At 35.5% G+C, this 21,005-nt stretch overlaps 2 protein-coding genes and 1 long non-coding RNA gene across 3 annotated transcripts; 1 reads left to right on the top strand and 2 right to left on the bottom strand.

Moving 5' to 3' along the window:
- Positions 1-163: 163 nt before the first annotated feature.
- On the bottom strand, positions 164-5,383 carry LOC141362562 (potassium channel subfamily K member 3-like). The gene is made up of 2 exons (XM_073864813.1): positions 4,957-5,383; positions 164-2,369 (listed from the first exon to the last, which is right to left on the bottom strand). The coding sequence occupies exons 1-2, from the start codon at positions 5,237-5,239 to the stop codon at positions 1,501-1,503; spliced, it is 1,152 nt and encodes a 383-aa protein (XP_073720914.1). The 5' UTR covers positions 5,240-5,383; the 3' UTR covers positions 164-1,500.
- Positions 5,384-6,712: 1,329 nt separating this feature from the next.
- Positions 6,713-18,468, bottom strand: LOC129417837 (ezrin). Its single transcript, XM_055172691.2, has 13 exons — positions 18,136-18,468; positions 14,541-14,624; positions 13,568-13,663; positions 12,783-13,057; positions 11,659-11,742; positions 11,427-11,573; positions 11,060-11,156; positions 10,518-10,681; positions 10,009-10,139; positions 8,827-8,987; positions 8,132-8,224; positions 7,755-8,021; positions 6,713-7,444 (listed from the first exon to the last, which is right to left on the bottom strand). The coding sequence occupies exons 1-13, from the start codon at positions 18,145-18,147 to the stop codon at positions 7,280-7,282; spliced, it is 1,776 nt and encodes a 591-aa protein (XP_055028666.2). The 5' UTR covers positions 18,148-18,468; the 3' UTR covers positions 6,713-7,279.
- Positions 18,454-19,974, top strand: LOC129417838 (uncharacterized). The gene is made up of 2 exons (XR_008635879.2): positions 18,454-18,589; positions 19,814-19,974. It is a non-coding gene; the product is annotated as an uncharacterized lncRNA (long non-coding RNA).
- Positions 19,975-21,005: the final 1,031 nt, after the last annotated feature.

Here is a 21,005-nt window from a genome sequence, read left to right as displayed (position 1 = left end):
TTTTTTATGATAAATTGATTATGATAAATTAATGGCCATGAAAAAATGAATGTATTTTGAACATAAAATTACATAAAACTTTGTGTTAAGGTTCAATAAACGATTGCATTAGAAAGATAATAACACTTTTATTTTATTTGCTGGCTTTACATTTGTAATACTTTTCATAGTACAGGTATAATGTAAAACTGCATTAAATTAATTTATCTCACTTAATTTTTATCAATCCTTATAATTTTAATCTACAAACAGCAAACAGTTATTTTTGCCCTGGTTTCTTAGTAAACACATAAATAGAAGCATTAATGTACATTATGTCCTACCCCCATTGACCTTCTGGCCAAAGATATTTTTACCTTTCTCATAGATATAGATGCCAAACTAGAAACAAAAATAAAGAAGGAAAAGCAACAGATGCTGCCACCATGGGAGAGAAATGCAGGCATTTATTGTAATGCACTTCCTTCTGTCACTGTGTCATGCAGGTCTAATAGCTGAAGGCAAAGTCTTGGACACAGAGCGCTTTCTCCTTGGCGGGACATGAAGATGACACCCGGTCCTGTGTGGTCCAAACATAGCCTAAGCAGCAAGGCCTCTCTGAGTCATAGGGGATACACAGGACACGATGTCCAGATCACTGCTGAGAGCACTTGGAGGGTCCGTATGCGATAACTACTGCAGTTCAGACCAAGGTCGTACTGTAACTTTATCTTCAAAGCTGACATTTAAGTGCTAAACATCAAGTGTAATTCAATACTTCAAGAGTTTAATACAATTTTCATGCCCAGATGTTGTCTTTGTGAGGTATGCGTACATTAGTGTTGCTTAAACCAATTGGTTCCCTTTCCTATGATAAACAAGGTAATCTGCAGACAATCCAATGGAATTATTTATCATGCCACGTGACGCCATCAGATTTTATACTGTAAAAGGTTTTACAAGGGTTAGATTATTTCCTAACATGTTGTACAGTATAGAGCTGGGCAGAAAGCAGGAGTCATGTCGGTATGCCATCTGGATCAACAGCTATCTAGTACGCGTTTCATTTTGTTTGCCATACTAAAGTCTCGCACAGCATACTGTATTACAATGGACTTATTACAGTGATGAAGTGAATACAGTCTGGCAACTATGTCTTGGCATGTCACATACTTAATGGCTGCCAATTGTCCAAAAATTCATTTAAAACAGTTCATTCAAAAATTCAAAAAACTGGCCGTGATCATGAGCTGACAATGTCACCTGAACAAGGTAAAAAAATTGTCTGGCATTGTTTTACCAAAGAATTGTATCTGTATATGTATATATCATTGAACTATCTAATGCAGAAGTCAAGTTTAATATATTAATAATCATCAAAGAGTGAGTATATCTAAAGGGTTAAAAAATCCAAAACACCCATCAAACTCTTTCCTAAATTTAATCTCAACCTTGGGTGTGCTGCTCCATCATCTTTGCATGAAAAATAATTCAACAGTCCTGAGAAGAAACTGCGGTGATTCAGACAGACCTACGTCTCTTGGAGAAGAGCCTGAATGGAGAGATGTTTTTCAGATCAGCAGACACAGTGCTAATGGTTGAGCAGCGCTGAGGGTTACACACGCAGCCTGTGGGGTCAGATTCAAAGAAGTCGTGGGGTGACACATCTCCTTGCTCCATTAGAGCATCAGTGAAGGACAGATCTTGCGGAAGGATCACCATTTTCTCTCGGCTGCGGTACCACAGACAGGAGCACACTGTCTGGAAGTGAAGCACCTCGGCGTAGACGCTCTTCAACCCTCGTCTTTTGTCCTGGCCCCTGGCAACGGGGGTTGAAGGGTCTGTGCAGCGCAGAGGCGGGGCTTTCTGATTATCTTTGGAAAGGAGGGCCCTCTGCTCTGCATCTCTTCTCTCATCCTCCGTGTTCATTGTCATGAACCGTAGCACCACTAGATTAAGAAAAGCACCGATAACTGTGAGGCCCATCAGGATGTAGACAAAACTAAAGGCCACGTAATGAGGGTCGTTCTGGAGCGCATCATCCTTTTGCAGGGCCACGTAGTCCCCAAAACCGATGGTGGTCAGGGTGATGAAGCAGTAGTAGAAAGCATGGAAAAAGCTCCAACCTTCGTAGTGGGAGAATGCGAATGCTCCCACGCACAAGGTGCTGATGCAGGAGAAGAATCCGATGGTCACCATGTTGGCCATTGAAACTTCGGTGCGCCGCAGGCCTATGCATTTTTTGGCTTTGTGCAACAGGAAGCGGACGAAGGTGTTGATGCGTTCGCCCAGGCTCTGGAACATCACCAGGGTGAGGGGGATGCCCAGAAGCGCATACCCCATGCAGAATGCTTTCCCAGCATCCGTACTGGGAGCAGCATGGCCATATCCTTGAAAAGAAGAGTGGGACATGCATGTTTTTAGATGAGGATATAAATAAATGAAAAGAATGTTAAGGCTATACTATAGTAGTGCTTTACGTCTTGTGATAGTGAGGTCTGCTGAAGGAATTCAGTAAAATAACATTGCTGCTGTTTCTGGGTTCATATCCGTTAAACAAAGTTTTACTGCGAAACCATTTGCAATGGAAAATAAATAAAGAAAACAAGCTGGTCAGTGTCTTTACTTTTTGTTATAGGCCAGTGTCATGAGATTATAATCAGATGTTCACCCCCCACATTTATTAGTACTGAAGGTACTTTACATTTTCATAAATATTATTACAAACGCCTGTTACACCAGAGTCCATTTCTTGTTCCCAGATGTTGTCTCTGTGAGACTTGCGTATATAGACATTCCAGTTTTGTTATGATGATGCTGTAAACTTTCCAATGAGGGGAGACTAATACGGTATTAGCCTGGAGATTTGTTGAAATTCCATGGAGTTCTCAATACTGGACAAGCAATAACACAAAATGAAGTGTGAAAAAGCAAATAAAGACTATGAAGCATTTTCAAAAGTGTATACTTTTACTTTTTTTATGAAATGACAGACTTTCTGCTCTTGCCTATATGGTGACAAAGACTGCAATACCTGTCTATAAAAGATATAATTTAAAGGTTAAACAAAAACAAATACTGTACACGGTAAAAAAAATTATGCTACAAAAGCTTCTTCACACAGGAGAACAATATTTGGTTCTCCAATGAATCGGTGAATGTGAGTTAAATGTTAAAAAAAAACATATCTGTCATACATTTTAATGTAAAGAAACTTTTGTGAAGCAATATGATTCTTTGGATGTTAAAGATTTTTTATTTAACAATAGAGCCCAAGACATGTTCTCATGTGGCATTGTATAGACCAGTTCAAATGATGTAAACAACACTGGTCCAGAAACACTTCCTGTTACAGTTTGTGACAGTTATTTTTTTATTTCACATGTATTATTATCTTTAAGATGTTTGTTTAACTTCAGTTAATTCAGGTTTATATGTTCTGTTGGTTTATTTTATCCCAACGTTTATCTAGTGTTAAAAAACGGAAACAGGAAGTGCTTCTGGACCAGTGTTGTATACATCTTTTGAAATGGTCTATACTGTAGCAGGGTCATTCTACAGAAACGTCCACTTTTGGCATGGCAAGATGTCTTAAAATTGATTTATTTTTCTAACATTTAAACTTAGACCACATTATTAGATTACTTTTTGACTTTGTGAGTACACATAAATGACAGCTTAATGATTTTTAATTGTTTGTGTGCATATACTTAAAGACTGCACACTTTGTCACTGGTGTTACCTTACTTCTTTTGCAATATTAAAGGTGTTTATGAAATATTATTTTGATTTTTTTTCAGCATTAAAGCTTAATTCTTAAGTGTAGCAGAATTCAATGATTTTAAAATTATCATCATGTCACATCTGAAAGATTTTATTAAATGTGAAAGAAAAAATACAAAGTAACACCAGTGACACAACAAATCATCAGTCACTGGTGTTACTGATCTTTACTGGTGTAACCCATAAGGAAGGTAACACTGCATTTTATAAAATTACTGCTGCAAAGTATCAAACCACACGTTGTCAATAATTGTATACTCACTAAATTAAATAATTTAATCCATTTGTATTCTAATTTTTGCAATTCCCAAACAATAAAAGAGGTCATACCAGTGACTTAAACTAAAAGCTTCATATGAAATCATGTGATAAATGAGAAGATTTCTGATAACTGAAAAGAGACAGTGGACTTACCACTTCTCTTCATAGATCTCCAGGAAATTGAATGAAGGAAGTCAAGTGATGTCGTCATTGTGATTTTTATTTAAAAATAAGAGCTTTTTGTTAAATGGTAACCCCAGTGACACAACTCCAGGGGACCACTACTTTCATCATATATTTTATAATATTTATTTAGCATTTTGTTTTTTAATGTAATTTACATCATATATTTGATAGTCATGGACACATTATTGTATTTTAAATGGAAGAAAATGGAAGAAAGCATTTTCCCTTTGTACATGACTGTGGGGACGAGCACTTTTGTGGTGCTTGAAATTCTAATATTTCCGTAGAATGACCCAGCACATTTATTTTTAAGAGTTTACAATAACGTCCATTTACATTTCTAAAAATAACCAATTTTCATTTCTGAATGAATTAATCTAAAAAGCAATGACCAGATTTATGCATTATATCACAGGATTATGCATTTGATAAGTGATGATTTTGTTATTGAGTCCTTTCTTGTTTATTAATTTCCTGACTTAAATTTTAATGCTTATTTTGTGCATCAAGTGAACATACAAACTATATAGGTCACTTTTTATAAAGTATTCAGGTAAGTAATAGCTAAAATATTCACTTCAATAGAGATAATCACGATAATTCCTGATGTGACGAAATTCATTTTCGTTACAATTCCATAAAAAATTAAATTAATAAATCATTAAATTATTAAAATAATTAATCTAGATAAGTTGTATAAAATAACCACTGTATTTAAAGTTAAATCACTTAAAGTGAACAATTTACCTATGGTCGTTATTACAGTGATGGCGAAGTAAAAAGACCCGGCGAACTTCCACTGGACTCCGGCTTTGTGAGGTTTCAGAAGCAAAACGACCTTTTCGATTTGATCGAAGTCCAATCTTGTAAGGTTATATTTATACATGAGTTGAAATTTTCGATAGTCGAGTTTGCCCTTTTGGGTCTTCTCCTGCTTTGACTCCAGCGCGTCGAAGACTCCCGCTCCCATTAATAAATAGGACAAAGTGCAGATAATTAAGGCGAGTGTCCGCACGTTTTGCCTCTTCATCTTCTCATAGTCGCCACCAAATCTCCCTCAGGTTTCAATTCTCCGGTTCGTGTATGGGAACTTTGGTGATTCATGACTTGTCATGACTGCCCTCTGTCCAGCTAAAGAGGGTCTCGTGGAAAAGCCGCCACAGGGGACCGCTATTAAAAGCAGTCGTGTTTAGTGGGAGCTGTTCTTTCAGCACCACCCCCAGGGAATAATATATACACTCCTTATATGGTCATATGTTCTTTTAGTTTGAATGAGCATTCGGGTCATACTGTACACACTTCAGTTACTTTGAAACAATAATGTAATAATAACACAGAATTATTAATAAAATGTGTTACTTTTTGCATGCATGTTGTGTGCATGTTGTGCAGCTTTAAGAAGTAAACCAAGAGAGGATCAATAAAATATTAATAACTGATAAAACTGTAGTCAAGGCTTTCTTTCCTGTTATCTATCAGTTTTTCAATGCACTTTTTGTAGATAGTATATTTAAATAAAAGCCATATTCTCTTATATGCTGTAGTTTGCCTTTTTGCCAAACACCATAACCAAATTAAATACTCTCTATTTTGTACCATAAACTTTATATTTTAATGGTCATGGTCATTAAAAGCAAATATTGTATAAATCAGTTGTGGTCACACATACACCGCACAGTATGTCTTTTAAATTCTTATTGTGTGATTATTTGGTTAGTCAATACTGTAATTCATTACAATTATATTTTTCCATCCACCTAACATCCTCAGTATGTCAATTTTATGTAATATGGGCACTACAATGTGTGCAATTTTATCGGCAAGATGAGGATAAAATGTTCCTGCTATTTAAGCTCCAGCACAGACAAGCTTAAAACCCAGGGCAACAAATAAGCTTTTCTGCAATTAATCCCCCTTGTGAATACTGCACATAAACGGATTTCTGATATTTAAAATAGGCACTGCATCCAATCTTTAAAAGAAAAATAAATCTGCTAATATAAAAGATGAATGCATAAACTTACCCAGTAAGACAGGATTTCAACGAAAGTGGGTGTACTCTATGGAAGATTTTTAAAGGAGGATTTCGAGGAAGCCCCTAAAAACGTTTTCCAATAGTACACAGTAATCCTGATCTGTTTCACTGTTAAATGACCCTTTACATATTTTAACAAATGGTTTCCAGGTTTCATAAGTTGTTGTCTAGCAACATAATTAACACTCTAGTCTTTGGGTAAATATCAATGGGCCTTTGTGTGCTCATGCAGGTGCACCCTATACCAATCAATAAAAATTTTAAACGGCTCTCTGCGTTTGATGCAAATGGCACTGTAGTTCTTTTAATTGGTCGCAATTTACGTATGAGGCATCTGGGTAAATATGCAAACCATACTGCTATTTTGAATGATTTTGCTGTCAAGAAAGAAAGAGTGCCGTTGTAATACAATTTCCAGATCGTGGCCATGCTTGAATTTCCATTTGTCATAACTTGACAGAAGATGTATTAAAACTATTAAACAATTTCTTATATTTATTTTGATATATCACATTGAACGAGGTATGCAATCAATTCTGATTTACAATAAGCAGCATTTTGTTAATCAAAAAAACAACAACATTAAAAAACATCTACTTGTTTGTTGCGGCCACTGTTTGATCACATTAAATCTATCATCTATCATGGTATCATTTGCTGATTTTTGTCCTTCTATTTTAACAAAAAGTGAGGTTTTTCATTATACTACAAGAAGCAGCTTTCACCGCAATAGACCATTCTTAAAAATGCTGAGGATCTTTTTTTACAAAGATGACAAAAGACTTCTTAAGCCAAAAGCTTTGGCACAATACAGTAGGATCACAAGAGTGCTAAAGGCAAATTTAAACCATGTACACATCTTGTATGTTTTAGGTACATATAACCCACTATGCAAACAGTCCAGTGATTTCAACACCAAATACGAAGTGAAACCATTTGTGATAATTAGAAAACATTCACCCATGAACAGCAATAAGGTGCATGGGTAGAGTGCTGGTGTTGGTAGAGATTATTCAGAGAAGTCATCATCAGCCATTACAATGCTTCAAACTCATCTATTCTCTGCTTAGTGTTGCCCATACGGATCTGACGAAGCGTTTTGTATTTGTCCCTTCCGGCTCGTACATTTTCAGTGTGCAGAATGTCATTCTGAGTCTTCTTAGTATCATCTCGGGCCTCGGCCAGCTCAGAACTCAGTGTCTATAAACAATATAACATATAATCACCTTTTCATGTAGTCAGTAACATACATTAGAATAAAAATAGGGACAAGAAATGAATGTTCATTTACAAAGCAACTCACTATTCACCAAAGAGTCACCGAACAAATCAATACACAAATCTACCTAGCCTCAGTTTTTAATAAACAAATAAGCCATTCCAGATAAATCACTAAGTTAACTGGTGGAGAGAAATCAATATTTCAAGTCACTGGGGTGAATTTAAAACAACCACTGATCCCGACATAATTGTGTTTGGGACAAGAAGTGTGCATGTATGCATATGTTACCTGAAGCTGTTTATGCACGCGCTGATTCTTTTCTGCCTCTGTGGTGCGCTCCTCCTCATTGCGATGGTCCTCTATGCCGTCCACGAGGAGCTCGGCACTGTAGATGCTACTGTTCTCCTCATGATCCTCGTGATTGTTTTCAAGCCTCTCTGAAGGTTCCTCCATCGCAGCCAGAACAGGAGCAGCCATGGGTGCAGCCACGGGGGACGCCATCACATTATGTAACTCCTCGCGGGTCCTTATCAGGTCATCCTGCACCTCTTTAGCCTGAGAGCAGAAGAGTAGAACATTAGGAAATATTTTAACCTTACTTCTTATAGAGCTGATGTTTAACAACCTAAAATGTGAATTTTTTAGAGGCCATACTTGTAACTTACCCTGTTCTCCCATTCACTGGCCTCCTCTTCTTTAACTCTCTTGGCCTCCTCCAGTAAAGCAATCCTTGCTGTGTACTCAGCCAAGTCTGCAGCCTTTAAACATTTAACTAGCAGGTTAAATCTCATTCCAATTTAATCTAGATGCAATACATTTTGGTCTGCCTACAAAAATTGCCTTTACACAGCTGACTTATGTGTTGGAAAGGTAATTCTTTGATCAAGGCTAGTTCTATAAAAAGCATAAAACTCTGTTTCCGCGTATATTTCATATTTTAGTGTCATATTTAAAAGTTTCATTTTAAATGTTAATTTCATTCACATTTCTATATTCATACACATCACAGCATCACAAGCTCAGCCTGTGCCCTGTGGCCGGACTCTATGTTATTCCTTATCCCAGTGGTTGCCAAACTGTAAGGGCCCAGGTTTGTGACATTTTTTGTAAAATGCACTACTTTATCATAAATTTTGTGCAAAAAAATATAGCTACCAACCAACAGCACTACATTGCATCAATTAATATGTTTTGTTTAATTCAAATTTTATGTTTGAGATTGTTTTATGGCATGAATTTTCTTTGGGGGGGGTCGCAAAGGATGCACCCTATACAAAGGCGGGTGCACTCCCAAAAGTTTGAGAACCACTGCCTTAACCACAGATAGAGGAAATGTTTAAAAAATGTTTTGTGTGCTCACCAGCTGTTCTTGCGTTTTCAGCTGGTCTTCAGCTTTCCTGGCAAACTCTTCTTTAGCAATCAGTGCTGCCTGTCGCTCGGCCTCCAGACGCGCTGCCTCTTCCTCTACCCTCCTCCTCTCCTCCTCGAGTCTTTGGGCTCTTTCAAGCTGCTCTTTCAGATCTGTGCAATTCACAGATTCAACCAAAAGAGGGCAGTAGTCGCTAAATTATAAAATACTACATTCCCAATGTTCAGTGTCATAATGTATGATAAGGGTGGCAGACATTTTGCATATGCTAAGTACACTGCAAAAATGTTTTTTAAGAAAAAATCTTCTTAAATTATGATGCGTTTTCTTGATATGCAAAATGACCCAAGAAAATAAGTCTAGTTTTTAGACAAAAAATATCACATGTAAGTGATTTTGTGCATAAAACAAGCAACAAAAAAAATCTGCCAATGGGGTAAGCAAATGTTTCTTAAAATTTTTTAGAATTTAGTGTTGAAGAAAATTTCCCAAGATTTTTTGCTTACCCCATTTTGCTTGTTTTATGTACAAATTCACTTAAATTTTATATTTTTGGTCTAAAAACTAGACTTATTTTCTTGGATCATTTTGCTTATCAAGAAAATGCATCTTAATTTAAGAATTTTTAGATATTTTTACTAAAAACAAGACAAAAATACGAAAAATGTTTTTTTCTTGAAAATCATTTTTTGCAGTGTAAATCCAGCACTGCAAAATTGACTTTCTTACTTTGGAATAAGAAAAATGTTCTTGAAATAAGCACAAATTCTCTTAAATTGTATATTTTTGTCTAAAAACTAGACTTATTTTCCTAGGTCATTTTGCTCATCAGGATTTTTAGATATTTTTACTGAAAACAAGACAAAAATGCTAAGTAAGAAAGTCATTTTTGTCAGTGAGAAATATCAGCACAATGCTACCAAAAAATTAATACAAATAATGCAATTTATTTCATGTCTCTAATAATATCATTCTCCTTTTTCTCTGTCATGTCCATAATTTTGGTACAGAAAGTGTTTTAAAAGTCCAGATGCTTCTTTCAGGGTTTATAATTAATGGTACATTAAATTTTACATCAAATATTATATTGCATTGTTTTCTAGATCCATGATCAAATATATACATATAATATTATATATATTTTTTTTCAACTTATATTTCAAAATTTCTTACCTTTCTCAACCTTTTTGGTCTGTTCTTCATATTTGTACAGTTTTAGCATCATCTCTTCCTTCTCTCGTTCTACCCTCTCTTTTTCCCTCTCTATTTCCTCTCTTTTTTTCTTCTCATTCTCTAGCTGGGCTCTGAAAAGAAAACAAAACAGATAGGCACCCTTCTTTGAAATAAAACACATTTAAAAATGTACTCATAATGCAAACTAAAAACTAAGACATGTTCTTTCTTTTAAAAGTTGGATTAACCTAAAAATTACTTTAATTGGTAAATTTTTTAACTTAAATGATCTTACTTTAAGTGAAAAATTTACTTTTTACAGTGTACTTCTAAACATGAACATTATCTTCTCTAAGATATCTTATCTTTATAAGATCAGCATGTTCCAAAATAAATGGATTTCTATGCATAAATTAGCAGTTTTGACATTCTGCAATCAGATAAATTCTGCGGTCATGAGCTAAACAGGGCAGATGAAGCATTTCGGGGAATCACCACTTTGTTCGCACCTTTCCATCTGCCTCTGATATTTCTCCTCTCTAGCTTGTGCCTTCATTTGCTGCACCTCAATGGTATCAGGTTTCCTGCGCTGCATGTAAAGTTCATGGTTGCCCATGCACAGGTGCAGGATGCGCTTGTTAATGCGCAACCGAGATGCATAGAACACAAAGTCCTGGAACAACAAGAGGATTGAAAATTAATGATGATTTATTTATGTTGTAAAAATAAATAAGTAAAAATTTTACCAACCTTTTTTATACTTATCATTTGAAATTATGCTCGTCATTTTAATTATAAAAATGAATAAGCAGGTGTGCAATGTTTGAATTACAAACTGAACTTTGGCTATATTGAATAATTTGAAAATCTTACATTTAGTCAAATAAACCTGACATCTTGAGACTACATTTCTCATAGTTGAAAAGAAAGTCTATTGTAAACCAGTAATATGAAGTGCATTCTGAAGGTTGGTAATAAGACTTTTAAACATAGTTTTTTTTAAAACATAACATATCATAAAATCATATTCATACAATTCAAAAAGACTTACAGGAGCTTTTTTGTCAATAGGTTTAATTATGAATTTCTTGTCATTGAATGAAATGTTCCTTATTTCACTCCATGGAAATCCAATCTTTGGAGTCAACCTAAGAAATGTAGCACATTAGATAATTAGTTTAAAATGTATTTTTCCTGCTTATCAACAGATATTAGGTCACAAACCCTATGATACATCAGTCATTGGGAGCAATGACCTCCCAAAAAATAACATGCAGTCACATCGACTCAGCTCTTTCCCTCAGAGTCTGGCTTGTTGTGGGTGACTGCAGGTCATTGACCATAAAGTCATGACTGCTGTCACACTGACCCCAATATCTAAAAAGTAATTTACCATTGGCCAATCTGTCAGTGCTTACCTGTCACTTTTCTCATAGATATTAAGTCCCAACGCATCCACACCTAACCAGAGTTCGGTTCCTTTCTTGTTTTTTATGTCAAAGTAGTTAATACCATACATCTCCAAATCCTGTGAGATCTTCAAATATTCAAGCATGGCATCTTCCCTGGTGACAAGGAATTCAAAAATGATGAACTTGTTGTTCAGCAGAATAATGGAGAGGTGATGGTGTGTTTATCTGTCAGGCTTACTTGAGGACGGCTCTATGTTCTTCATGCCAAATCTGGATCCTCTCCTCCCATTGTTCTTTAGAGAGTTTGTGCTGGTCAAGAACTCTGTAAAACACAATTTTGTATATAATTTTTTTAAAAGGTTGGCCTTACATTTGGCAGAACGGCACGTCTAAATGGAAAATTTCAATAAAATTGTTGCATGGTCTTTAGTATGTAAATGAAATTAAAACTTTCAGAAACTTTGGAAAGAAATTCATAATTTCTTTCAGGCCCTTTTTGGTTTTTAAGAGCACCTACGTTGCTAAAAACAACTTTATTTTGTGTATTTTGGTATAAGACAATGTGTTTGCGTGGTTTATGGTTCAAAAAACATTATTTTCCACAAACCATGCATCTTTTTCTTGCGTTCCAGCACTTCTCACGATTTTGGTCCTGTGAAAATTTCAAATACAGCCAATGGGAACACAGACAATGGAAATGTACTTGTTTCCATTGGCCGTATTTTTAATTCTCAATGTCAATATGCACAATTCAAAAGGTAATGAATCTATTTTTTTGTGGGGTTTTTTTGCAAGAACGTACAGAACATACATACAAAAAATATAGACATATAATATCCACATAACAGAAGAGACAATATACAGAGAAAATAATAATAATAGTAATAAAATAAAAAATAAATAAAATAAAGAAGAGAACAAAAAACAAAGGGGCTATCACCTAAACAGTATCAGATGAAGAGGTCAAAAAATGGTAATGCAGCTAGTGAATGGGTGATTAATAGTGATGACATCACACTACAGGGAGGGGGCACTAAGTGAATTATCTAATTTATATAATATTTAAATAATATTTTAGACAATAGCCGTCTATAGGAAGTTTTCTTTCCTAATTTAATGGGGACCAAGGACCTGTGAGACAAAACTTCTGTCTAATCTAATCTGCTATAGCAGTAGCCCAAGCAACGTTTCCGCTAATATTACCTCACAGTGATGTTAACAAAAACGTGACCATGAGTGGCCAGTACCAGCTGACCCTAATACCTTCCACTTCAAGCACACTAATTATAATGTTTCCATTTGTTCATGTCATAATCATCTTTGCCATTTCTACTAAATTCTTTGTCGGTTTTTCCCACTCACCTCTGAGGAAGTAATCGCTCAGATGTTAGGTATCCAGCTTTGTGTTTTTCTTTGGAAAAATCTCCAAACTTGGCTTGGACAGAATAGGAAGCCAATAGCACCGCTGTCTCTGGGGGACAGTAGATTTCGTCGCTCAAAATGCCATCTCTTACTTGCATGAAGAACAGCTTTACAGTGATGTCCTGAATCAGTTCCTCAGCCACATCTTCTGGGTAGTGCTTAGCCCGAAACTTAAACTGAAGAGGGTTCTCTTGTTTTACCTCTTGAGAGGTCACCTGTGAAAGCAAAATGTGAAATAATGTCTGCATGGGTAGTTTCCTCTGACTGTGACGATACAGTGAATGAGTATATATAAAAGTCTATACACAGTTTGTAGCAAGCAATCCACATTTATGCATTTAAAACTTTTGTCCAAAAGAATTAAACCTATGATTTTAGCATTGATAGTATGTGCAACATTTCTGAATGAATCTGAAACATTTTTAGGACAGGGTTTAGTTTTACCTATCAGCCATTAGCCTAATTGGCTTTTAAAACGTCTTTATTTCACAAAAGGGGAGGAGTTAAAAAATAAGAGGGCTTAGTGTGGTTTCAGAGGCTGAGTAAGTTTCACGTGAGATTAAGAGATTATATAGACAACATAATCATAAGCACAATATAACAATACCATGAACAATTTTGAGTTTAATGTTGATTTTATGGTGCATTAAAAATACAAAAAAGTACATAATTTGCTATTGTTTCTGAATATTTCATTCACCATGTTATTCCCTCATGTTTAATACCTTTTTGTCCAATTTTAGCCATGTAGGAAAGCCTTTGTTGTCTGTGTACTGCAGACCAAAGTACCACACCTCACGCAAGCCCACTGTCCTGACCACCTAAATACAGGAGAAAATGCAAATAACAGTATTAGATGTGTTAGTACAAATCTTTCAAATATTTTATCAAGTTAAATATTAAACAGGACAATGGAGTACAGACAGGAAGTAACATATAGGAGGTGAGGACACAGGTTAACCACAAAACCAGTACAATATAATTATACATTTATGCAACCGGAAAATGTTGCATTGCCTCACAGTCGAACCCATGACATTGGAAAGCGCTGTCTAAAAGGCTCAATACTCATGTGTGACTTACACAACACCTTACACAAATCATCACAACAGTGACATTAGTTACGCTGTGGCCAAATGATGTGTGGGTGATTACCTTGTAAAAGATACAGATTAGAATCCATGCAATTATCGAGTGAAGGAAACTACCATACACCCAACCCTAAAGTCTTATCAGTTAGGTGTGCACTATGATGGTGTCCTCCACCACGGTGATATATTCCGTATGCAATGGCGTGCCATAAACATTACAATGCACAGTTTAGGATTACTAATTTGAATAGTATCTGAAAAATGATTTACACCCATTGCCTACCCCCAAATGTGAATGTGGGTGTGATCAGGGCGACAGCACATGCTTTTGCAATTAGTCTGAGGAGTGTACGAGTCATTACAGGTTGATTATTTACTGCCTTAGAACTTTTTGTGAGTAATGTAAACTGTAATGTAATGTAATCATTCCCAGCATGCAAGATAAAACTGCAACAAAAAAATCACAATTTGCATGTCTAATTGAAACTGGAGGTTTAAATCTAAAGGCCGAAGAGATAATTCATGAGGCTTATTGACCCGGCTTAAGACATCAGACGTTCAGTTTTTATACAACGTGTACGGTAGGTCTATGACAGCTAAACATTACCTGCTCAAAGAGCTGTTTGCCCGTAGTAACCGACTGGATAGCAAACTCCAGCTCGGCGTCCATTGTAGTGACACGGACATTGATCTGCAGAAAACAAACACAAATTGGAAGACAGATTGATCTTACGGTGTTTTTATTGTCACTAAATGAAATACAGTAAAGCAATAAAGCAAATCATATTTTGTACTTATACTGAAATTTTAAATATGACCTCGCAAAACATTCGCTGACCAAAGTGGTGTATTTTTAGTTAAAGGCGGAGTGCACAATGTTTGAAACAAACACGCCCCTACCCCAATAGAATCTGGACCTTCTTTTAAAAGACCCGCCCCACACATACGCAACCCGGCAAGGATGTCGGTTAGTAGACACGCTCCTTACTGCTGATTGGCTATAAGTGTGTTTTGGGTGGTTGGCCCGTCTCCTTTTCCAAAGCGTTTTTCAACTCCGCCTTTAAATATTAAACATTTAGTTTGAAAAGTTCAATAGCTAAATATTAAGTTTATATAGCACATAAATGGTAAAATTGAAATGTTTATAAACATAAATCGGTTTATTAAGCAATTGAGAATAATGTAATTGAAGCAGTCAACTACTAGCCTGACGTTGCCGGGGCTAAGATGGGCTGGCACCCAGGCTAGTCAACTACCACTGTGTGTTCAATAATGAGATGCCACCCAAATTACAGCTCATTTCATAAAGCCAATGGCAATTGAGACTTATTGACATAATTATCTTACATAATATATGACTGACAACAACAAAGGTGGTTTCAACAGACATTCTCAGGTGTGTATTTATTTATGTCAGAAAATATATTTTTTTCATTAAGATTCAACTTTCGATTCTGCAAAAATAATAAAACAATAAAATGTTTATGTAATCCTGTAAATATCCTTATTAAAACAAATAACCAACCAATTATATAAATGTATGAGGCTGTCTGTAAACAAACAAAACAAAAAACGTATTTACAAAAGTGATTCACAGCCTAACGCAGACAATCAGCCAAGTGATCACATTTCAGTCCAGCACACATTTTCACTTTTACACAACCTCTCATAACAAGCCTGTGAACCTTGACAAGAGCCAAAGCATTGTCAAAGTTACACAATCTTCCTGTGAGCCTGTAAAGATAAAACCTTTAAAACTTGTGCAGCAAATCTAAGAAGCTTTCTGTTTAATGTTTGCTTTCTGAAACTGGTGCTTGATGGTCAGGTATAAATGGAAGACCTTTACTGACAAATAATAATAATAATATAAGTTTTATTTATATAGCGCCTTTCCAGAGCTCAAGGAAGCTTTACAGAGAACAATTAACAATAAGACAATTATAAGGGACAATGAAGTACAGGGAGGTAGAGTCAAGTTCAAAAATACAAAACAGAAATTAAGAGACATAACATAACATTCAGAGAAATATTGGTAATAAATGCGTGCAGAGTAATCAAATCAAGAGGAATAGCATTCAGAAAACAGGTGGGTTTTGAGTAATGATTTAAATTCAGTTATATTATTAACACTACAGAGAGCGCGTTGAAGAGAAAGTTTGGGAGCAATAGTAGTGAATGATCTGCCCCCCATTGAAGAAAGGCGATAATCTAGATTTAGGAAAAAAAACTTAATGACTCCAGTCATAAGAAAAGTGTCAACTGCTACAATATTCACACTGCAATAACTGTTAAACCCTGGCTGGCGTACCGTAGTATTCAGACAACTCAGCAAGTAAATGATCTCCATGCTTGGACCAAACATTGGCCACTTTAAAAGCGGTTGACACCTGTTGCTGACAAAACAAGATTGCAGTGCTACTTTTAATAAATTATGCTTAATGCTTCTGCTAATATACTTTAATATTAATGCTTCTAATATAATGTTTACATACTATGTTACATATCAGGAAAAATCTATGTAAAACTATGAATGCAATGTAATGCATCTTTTTTTTTTATTACCAAGCCATTAGAGTAGGCGCAAAAGGCTGACAACTGTGTCAAAAAAGTTAAAATCACTTCTGTCGCTATTTACACTACACACGAGACGTTAGTTCATATATCTTTTAACTTTGCCAGTAAGAGGCATATTGTAAGTAGGCTACACCTTGTCTTAATCCTAAAAAATTAAATAAAAATTAATAATCCCAATCCCAGCATGATGGATTCAATTTATAATCTCAATTCCAGCACGATAAACATAATCTATAATCTTCAGAGGTTTTCATTCTGCTTGGATTTCTCCAAACAATGGAACAGCCAGCATGAGTGCTATTGTTTAATCCAGCACTCACCATCTCCATGAGCAACCATGAGTTATTTACCAGAGCTGTAAAGTTTATCTAGCCAGAAGAATGGCTCAGACTACGTCATAACTCAGTGTGACCGCTACAGTACATGTCTCATTGGCCTGGAGAGCGCCGACCTCCTAAAATGTCAGTGAATGTGTACACTCCACAGCCTTCAAATAATCAAAGATATAGGGATTTGTTTTCCCAGGCTTAATTTAGCTTCAGGTCCTCTCTAAGACAAAGCATTGTAGCATTATCATTATAACATTACCCCACAACTTGTAATTCGTGAGGTCCATGTAGTGGGATGTAGACTACCTTCAGTAAGATTTTGTCTTATCCAAAGCAATTTACAGAGCATTACATGGCATACATTTTGAATCATGTGCGTTCCTTGGGTTGGAATCCATGACCTTATGTGCTACTAACGCAATTGCTCTACCACTGAGCTATACAGGAGCACTTAAGAACTGAAATAGAAATTATATAAGATATTTGAACAGATCTCAAATATTTACAGTTAAATAAAGATATACCCATAAAACTTTCTGAAAAAGTAATGACATCACATTCTGACAAGCAAATAACACAGTCAAAAGTATGTTCACTAGGTAATACAATCATCACCTAGCTAATATTTTACTTTGCAGGATTCTGTGTCCACGAACAGAGTACGAACTCATTGTCATTGTCTAGTTAATATGTAAAGACTCATCTTACTGAATCATGTTAACCATCACTCGAACATACTTAAAGTCTGAATCACTAAACCACATTTCTAAGAGAGACCATTTAGTAAAATCACTTAATATAAGCCTTAATATAATAAAAAATATATAGTTGTATATTATAATATAGTACTTATCACAGTTGGCACCATTGTAGAAATAACTGTAAGGCAATAAGTGCTGATTTAGCATTAAATGTAAAAAAAAATGATCATAACTTCTCAAAATGATCTCCTGTCTTTCAAGTTCAAGATTTGTCATTCAGCAATAATAAGATCACTAAATTATTGAGATAAAAATCTTTGAAACCTAAGTTTAACCTGTGTAAGCTTTGATTTAGATAAGTCTTATGGCATAGGAACATCAACCTATATCAAATGTTACCAGATGTACACATGCAAAACAGCATGCAAAGATAGGGTGAAATATGACTAGACCAAGTGAACCTTACTATTACATCACGCCTATTATTTCTCAGCATATAAAATTATTGTGTGGTACAATCCTATTTAATTGTTCCCATTATAATCTTATTATTTATATAAATACACGATCCATGGAACAAAATAAAAGTAAAACTTACAGGTTTCGGCATTGTTGTTTTTCTGTGGGTCGTATAAGGAGAAGAAAGTTGACCAGTGAAACGCACTGTACGTTTGACACGCTCTTCTGTGGCCGCGTGCGATCAGTGAGTTAACATACTCTCTTCTGACTCATGTTCAGTAGATGGTGAGATGTGAGAACCTCGCCCCAGCGATAGCTGACCAGATAAGTTAGACCACTCGCGTTAAAGAGTGCCAACAGCTCTCTGCTTACACTGCACCTGCGGAAACACGACCTTTGATCGGGCTCACGCCCAAACTACCGACGCGACAAAACCTGAACTCATACACGGTTCCGTAAAATGAGAGAGCTGAAATCTGGTCGCGTGTCGTCTTTGACAACATACTGTCACTTTACAACATGACAGTCCATATACACAGGGTGGTGAGAGCACACGGGTGTGGCTGAGGTCGTTAATCTACAGCAGTTATCTGGTCAGTGTCTTTATTTTGTAGGCTGCTATAGTAGGGAAAATAAACATCAAATTGACCGTTTTTGGATAGTTTTGGGTTGTTAAATGTGTTACACGTGTGATTGTGTCTGTGGTTGCTAGGACACCTGTGTGAATTTTTATGGGAATTGTTTTTGTAATTCTATGGTCCCAGCTTGTTAAATGGAATGGCCGCACATGTTTATAGAAATGTGACTATTTTCGATATTTTGTGGTCTAGTGCAGGAGTTTTCAAACTGTGGGTTGTGACACTTGCTCTTGTGGGTCAAAGTGTGATAAGGTGGGCTGTTGCACTGAATGTCACAAAAACTATTTAGCCTAATTAATGAATGACAATGGCTTTTTATATTACATTAACCCTCATCAGAGGTGTATAATACTTTAGTATTTTAGTTACATTTTCCAAGCATCTGCTTTATCAGAGTCTTGGGAAAAAATTTATTTTTCTTTACTAAAAAATTTTCACTACATTCTAAAGCATAAAATCATACTGTGTATTCATTATATATTGCATATTAAAATTGATTTAATGCCTAATTACATAAAAATTGTGTACTTTTACTGTCTTGAGTAAAAGTACGAAAAAAAAATTTACTTAAGTAAAAGTACAAAAAATTACTAGATGTTTAATGTACTTAAATATTAAATATAAACCAAAAATTTGAAATTATGAAATGTAGTGGAGTAAAAATTATGATAATATGTTGGAATGTTTGTTTTCCAAAGAAAAACACTAATAAAATACGAATAATTGAAAATTTACTTTTATGTAGAAATTAAAAATACTTAAGTACTATACAACTCTGACCCTTATATTATATTCTGGGTCATTTTGACCCATTTTGATTTTTAAGCTGTTGGAAAAAACAGTTAACCTGTGATTTTATTCTTGAAATTTTGTGACATTTTCTCCTTTATGGCCATGAACATGCATGCAAAGTTAGGATACTCTGATATGTTTTGAAGTGTAGGCAAATAATTTTGTAACGATTTTGATGTTCGCGGGTCAATTTGACCCCATTTATTTTTTGTTCTAAAGCAACTGTACAGACACAAATTAAATATATGTTTTCAGTGTATGCTGCTATATTGATGTTTTACTATCCTGAAATGGGGTAAAAAGGCTTTTCCTAAGTCTTTTGAGTAATGAAAAAGACTTTTATAGACACTTTTTCTTCCAGACATTTTGTCACTTTTTCTCATTTAGGGCGATGAACATGCATGCAGAGTGAGGATACACTGATGTGTTTTTTTAACACAAATAATGTTTCTTTTACGATTTTGATGTCCAATGGGCAATTTGACCCATAATTTTTGTTCCAAGGCAACTTTATAGACCCAAATTAAATAAATAATTAAATACATTAATTGTGTATATGTTGGTGTTTTACTACCCTGGAAAGGTAAACGTGAGCTTTTCCTCACTATTTTCAGTACTGATAAAGACTTCCTCAGACACAAAAAAAGTAAAAGTGAACTTTCATTTCTATTTTTAATCTACAGTGCACCGCATAATTGAGTACACCCCCTTTGAAAATTAAGATTTTTCTCCATTTGTTAGTAAATATGAGAACAATTTGCTGTATTTTTACACACCAGTTTTATTAAACATTTATGTTTCTTAACATAAGAGTGAAAGTCATTACCATCTTAAGGATACGAAAAATAACACATTTAAATCAAGTGATGGTGTTGCAAAAATGAGTACACCCTACAAAGATTCTTTAAAAAAAAACATCTAATATTTTGTATGGCCTCCAGCACTAATTCTTCTAGACATTGAATAAAATTGTTGACAACATACAGTTACATCTTATATTCTCCATTCTTGAACAATAACCCCTTTCAGATCCTGGATGGAAAATGACGTTAGAGCTCACCATACCTCAACCTGGGGTTGATGTCTGAATCACTTTTACCCTGTGCTTCTTCTAAAATGAATTAGTGACCTTAGATGTGTGTTTTGGGTCACAATCATGTTAAAAGATTGCCAGGTGACCAAGGGCACAGAGTGATGGTGGCATCTTCTCTTTAAGTATTTCACAGTGCATCTGTGTATTCATGATGCCATCTATAAATTCAACTCTCCGACACCTGCACTGCCACCATGCTTTACTTTTGGTACCATGCATTTTTCATTGAACTCCTCACCCTTGCCACACCATTAAGTTTGGAACACCCCAGAACCACAAAGATTAATCTTACTCCAAAGTATAGAGAGATAGAGACCCAATAGTCTTTACCTTTCTCAATATGAGCTCTAGCAAAAGGCTTTTTGTGCATTGGCTTTACCAGTGGCTTTCTCTGTGGATGACAGTCATGCAAGGCTGTCCTTTGCACTGTACGTCCGTCGTGTGGTGTCACGGGAAACACCCCAGCTTGACTTTCTAATGAATTAG

This window comes from Misgurnus anguillicaudatus, unplaced genomic scaffold (genome assembly GCF_027580225.2).
Source record: "Misgurnus anguillicaudatus unplaced genomic scaffold, ASM2758022v2 HiC_scaffold_28, whole genome shotgun sequence".
In the NCBI taxonomy this organism is placed as follows: Eukaryota; Metazoa; Chordata; class Actinopteri; order Cypriniformes; family Cobitidae; genus Misgurnus; species Misgurnus anguillicaudatus.
The sequence above is the reverse complement of the archived record's forward strand: the minus strand, read 5'-3'. Positions and strand labels throughout refer to the sequence as shown.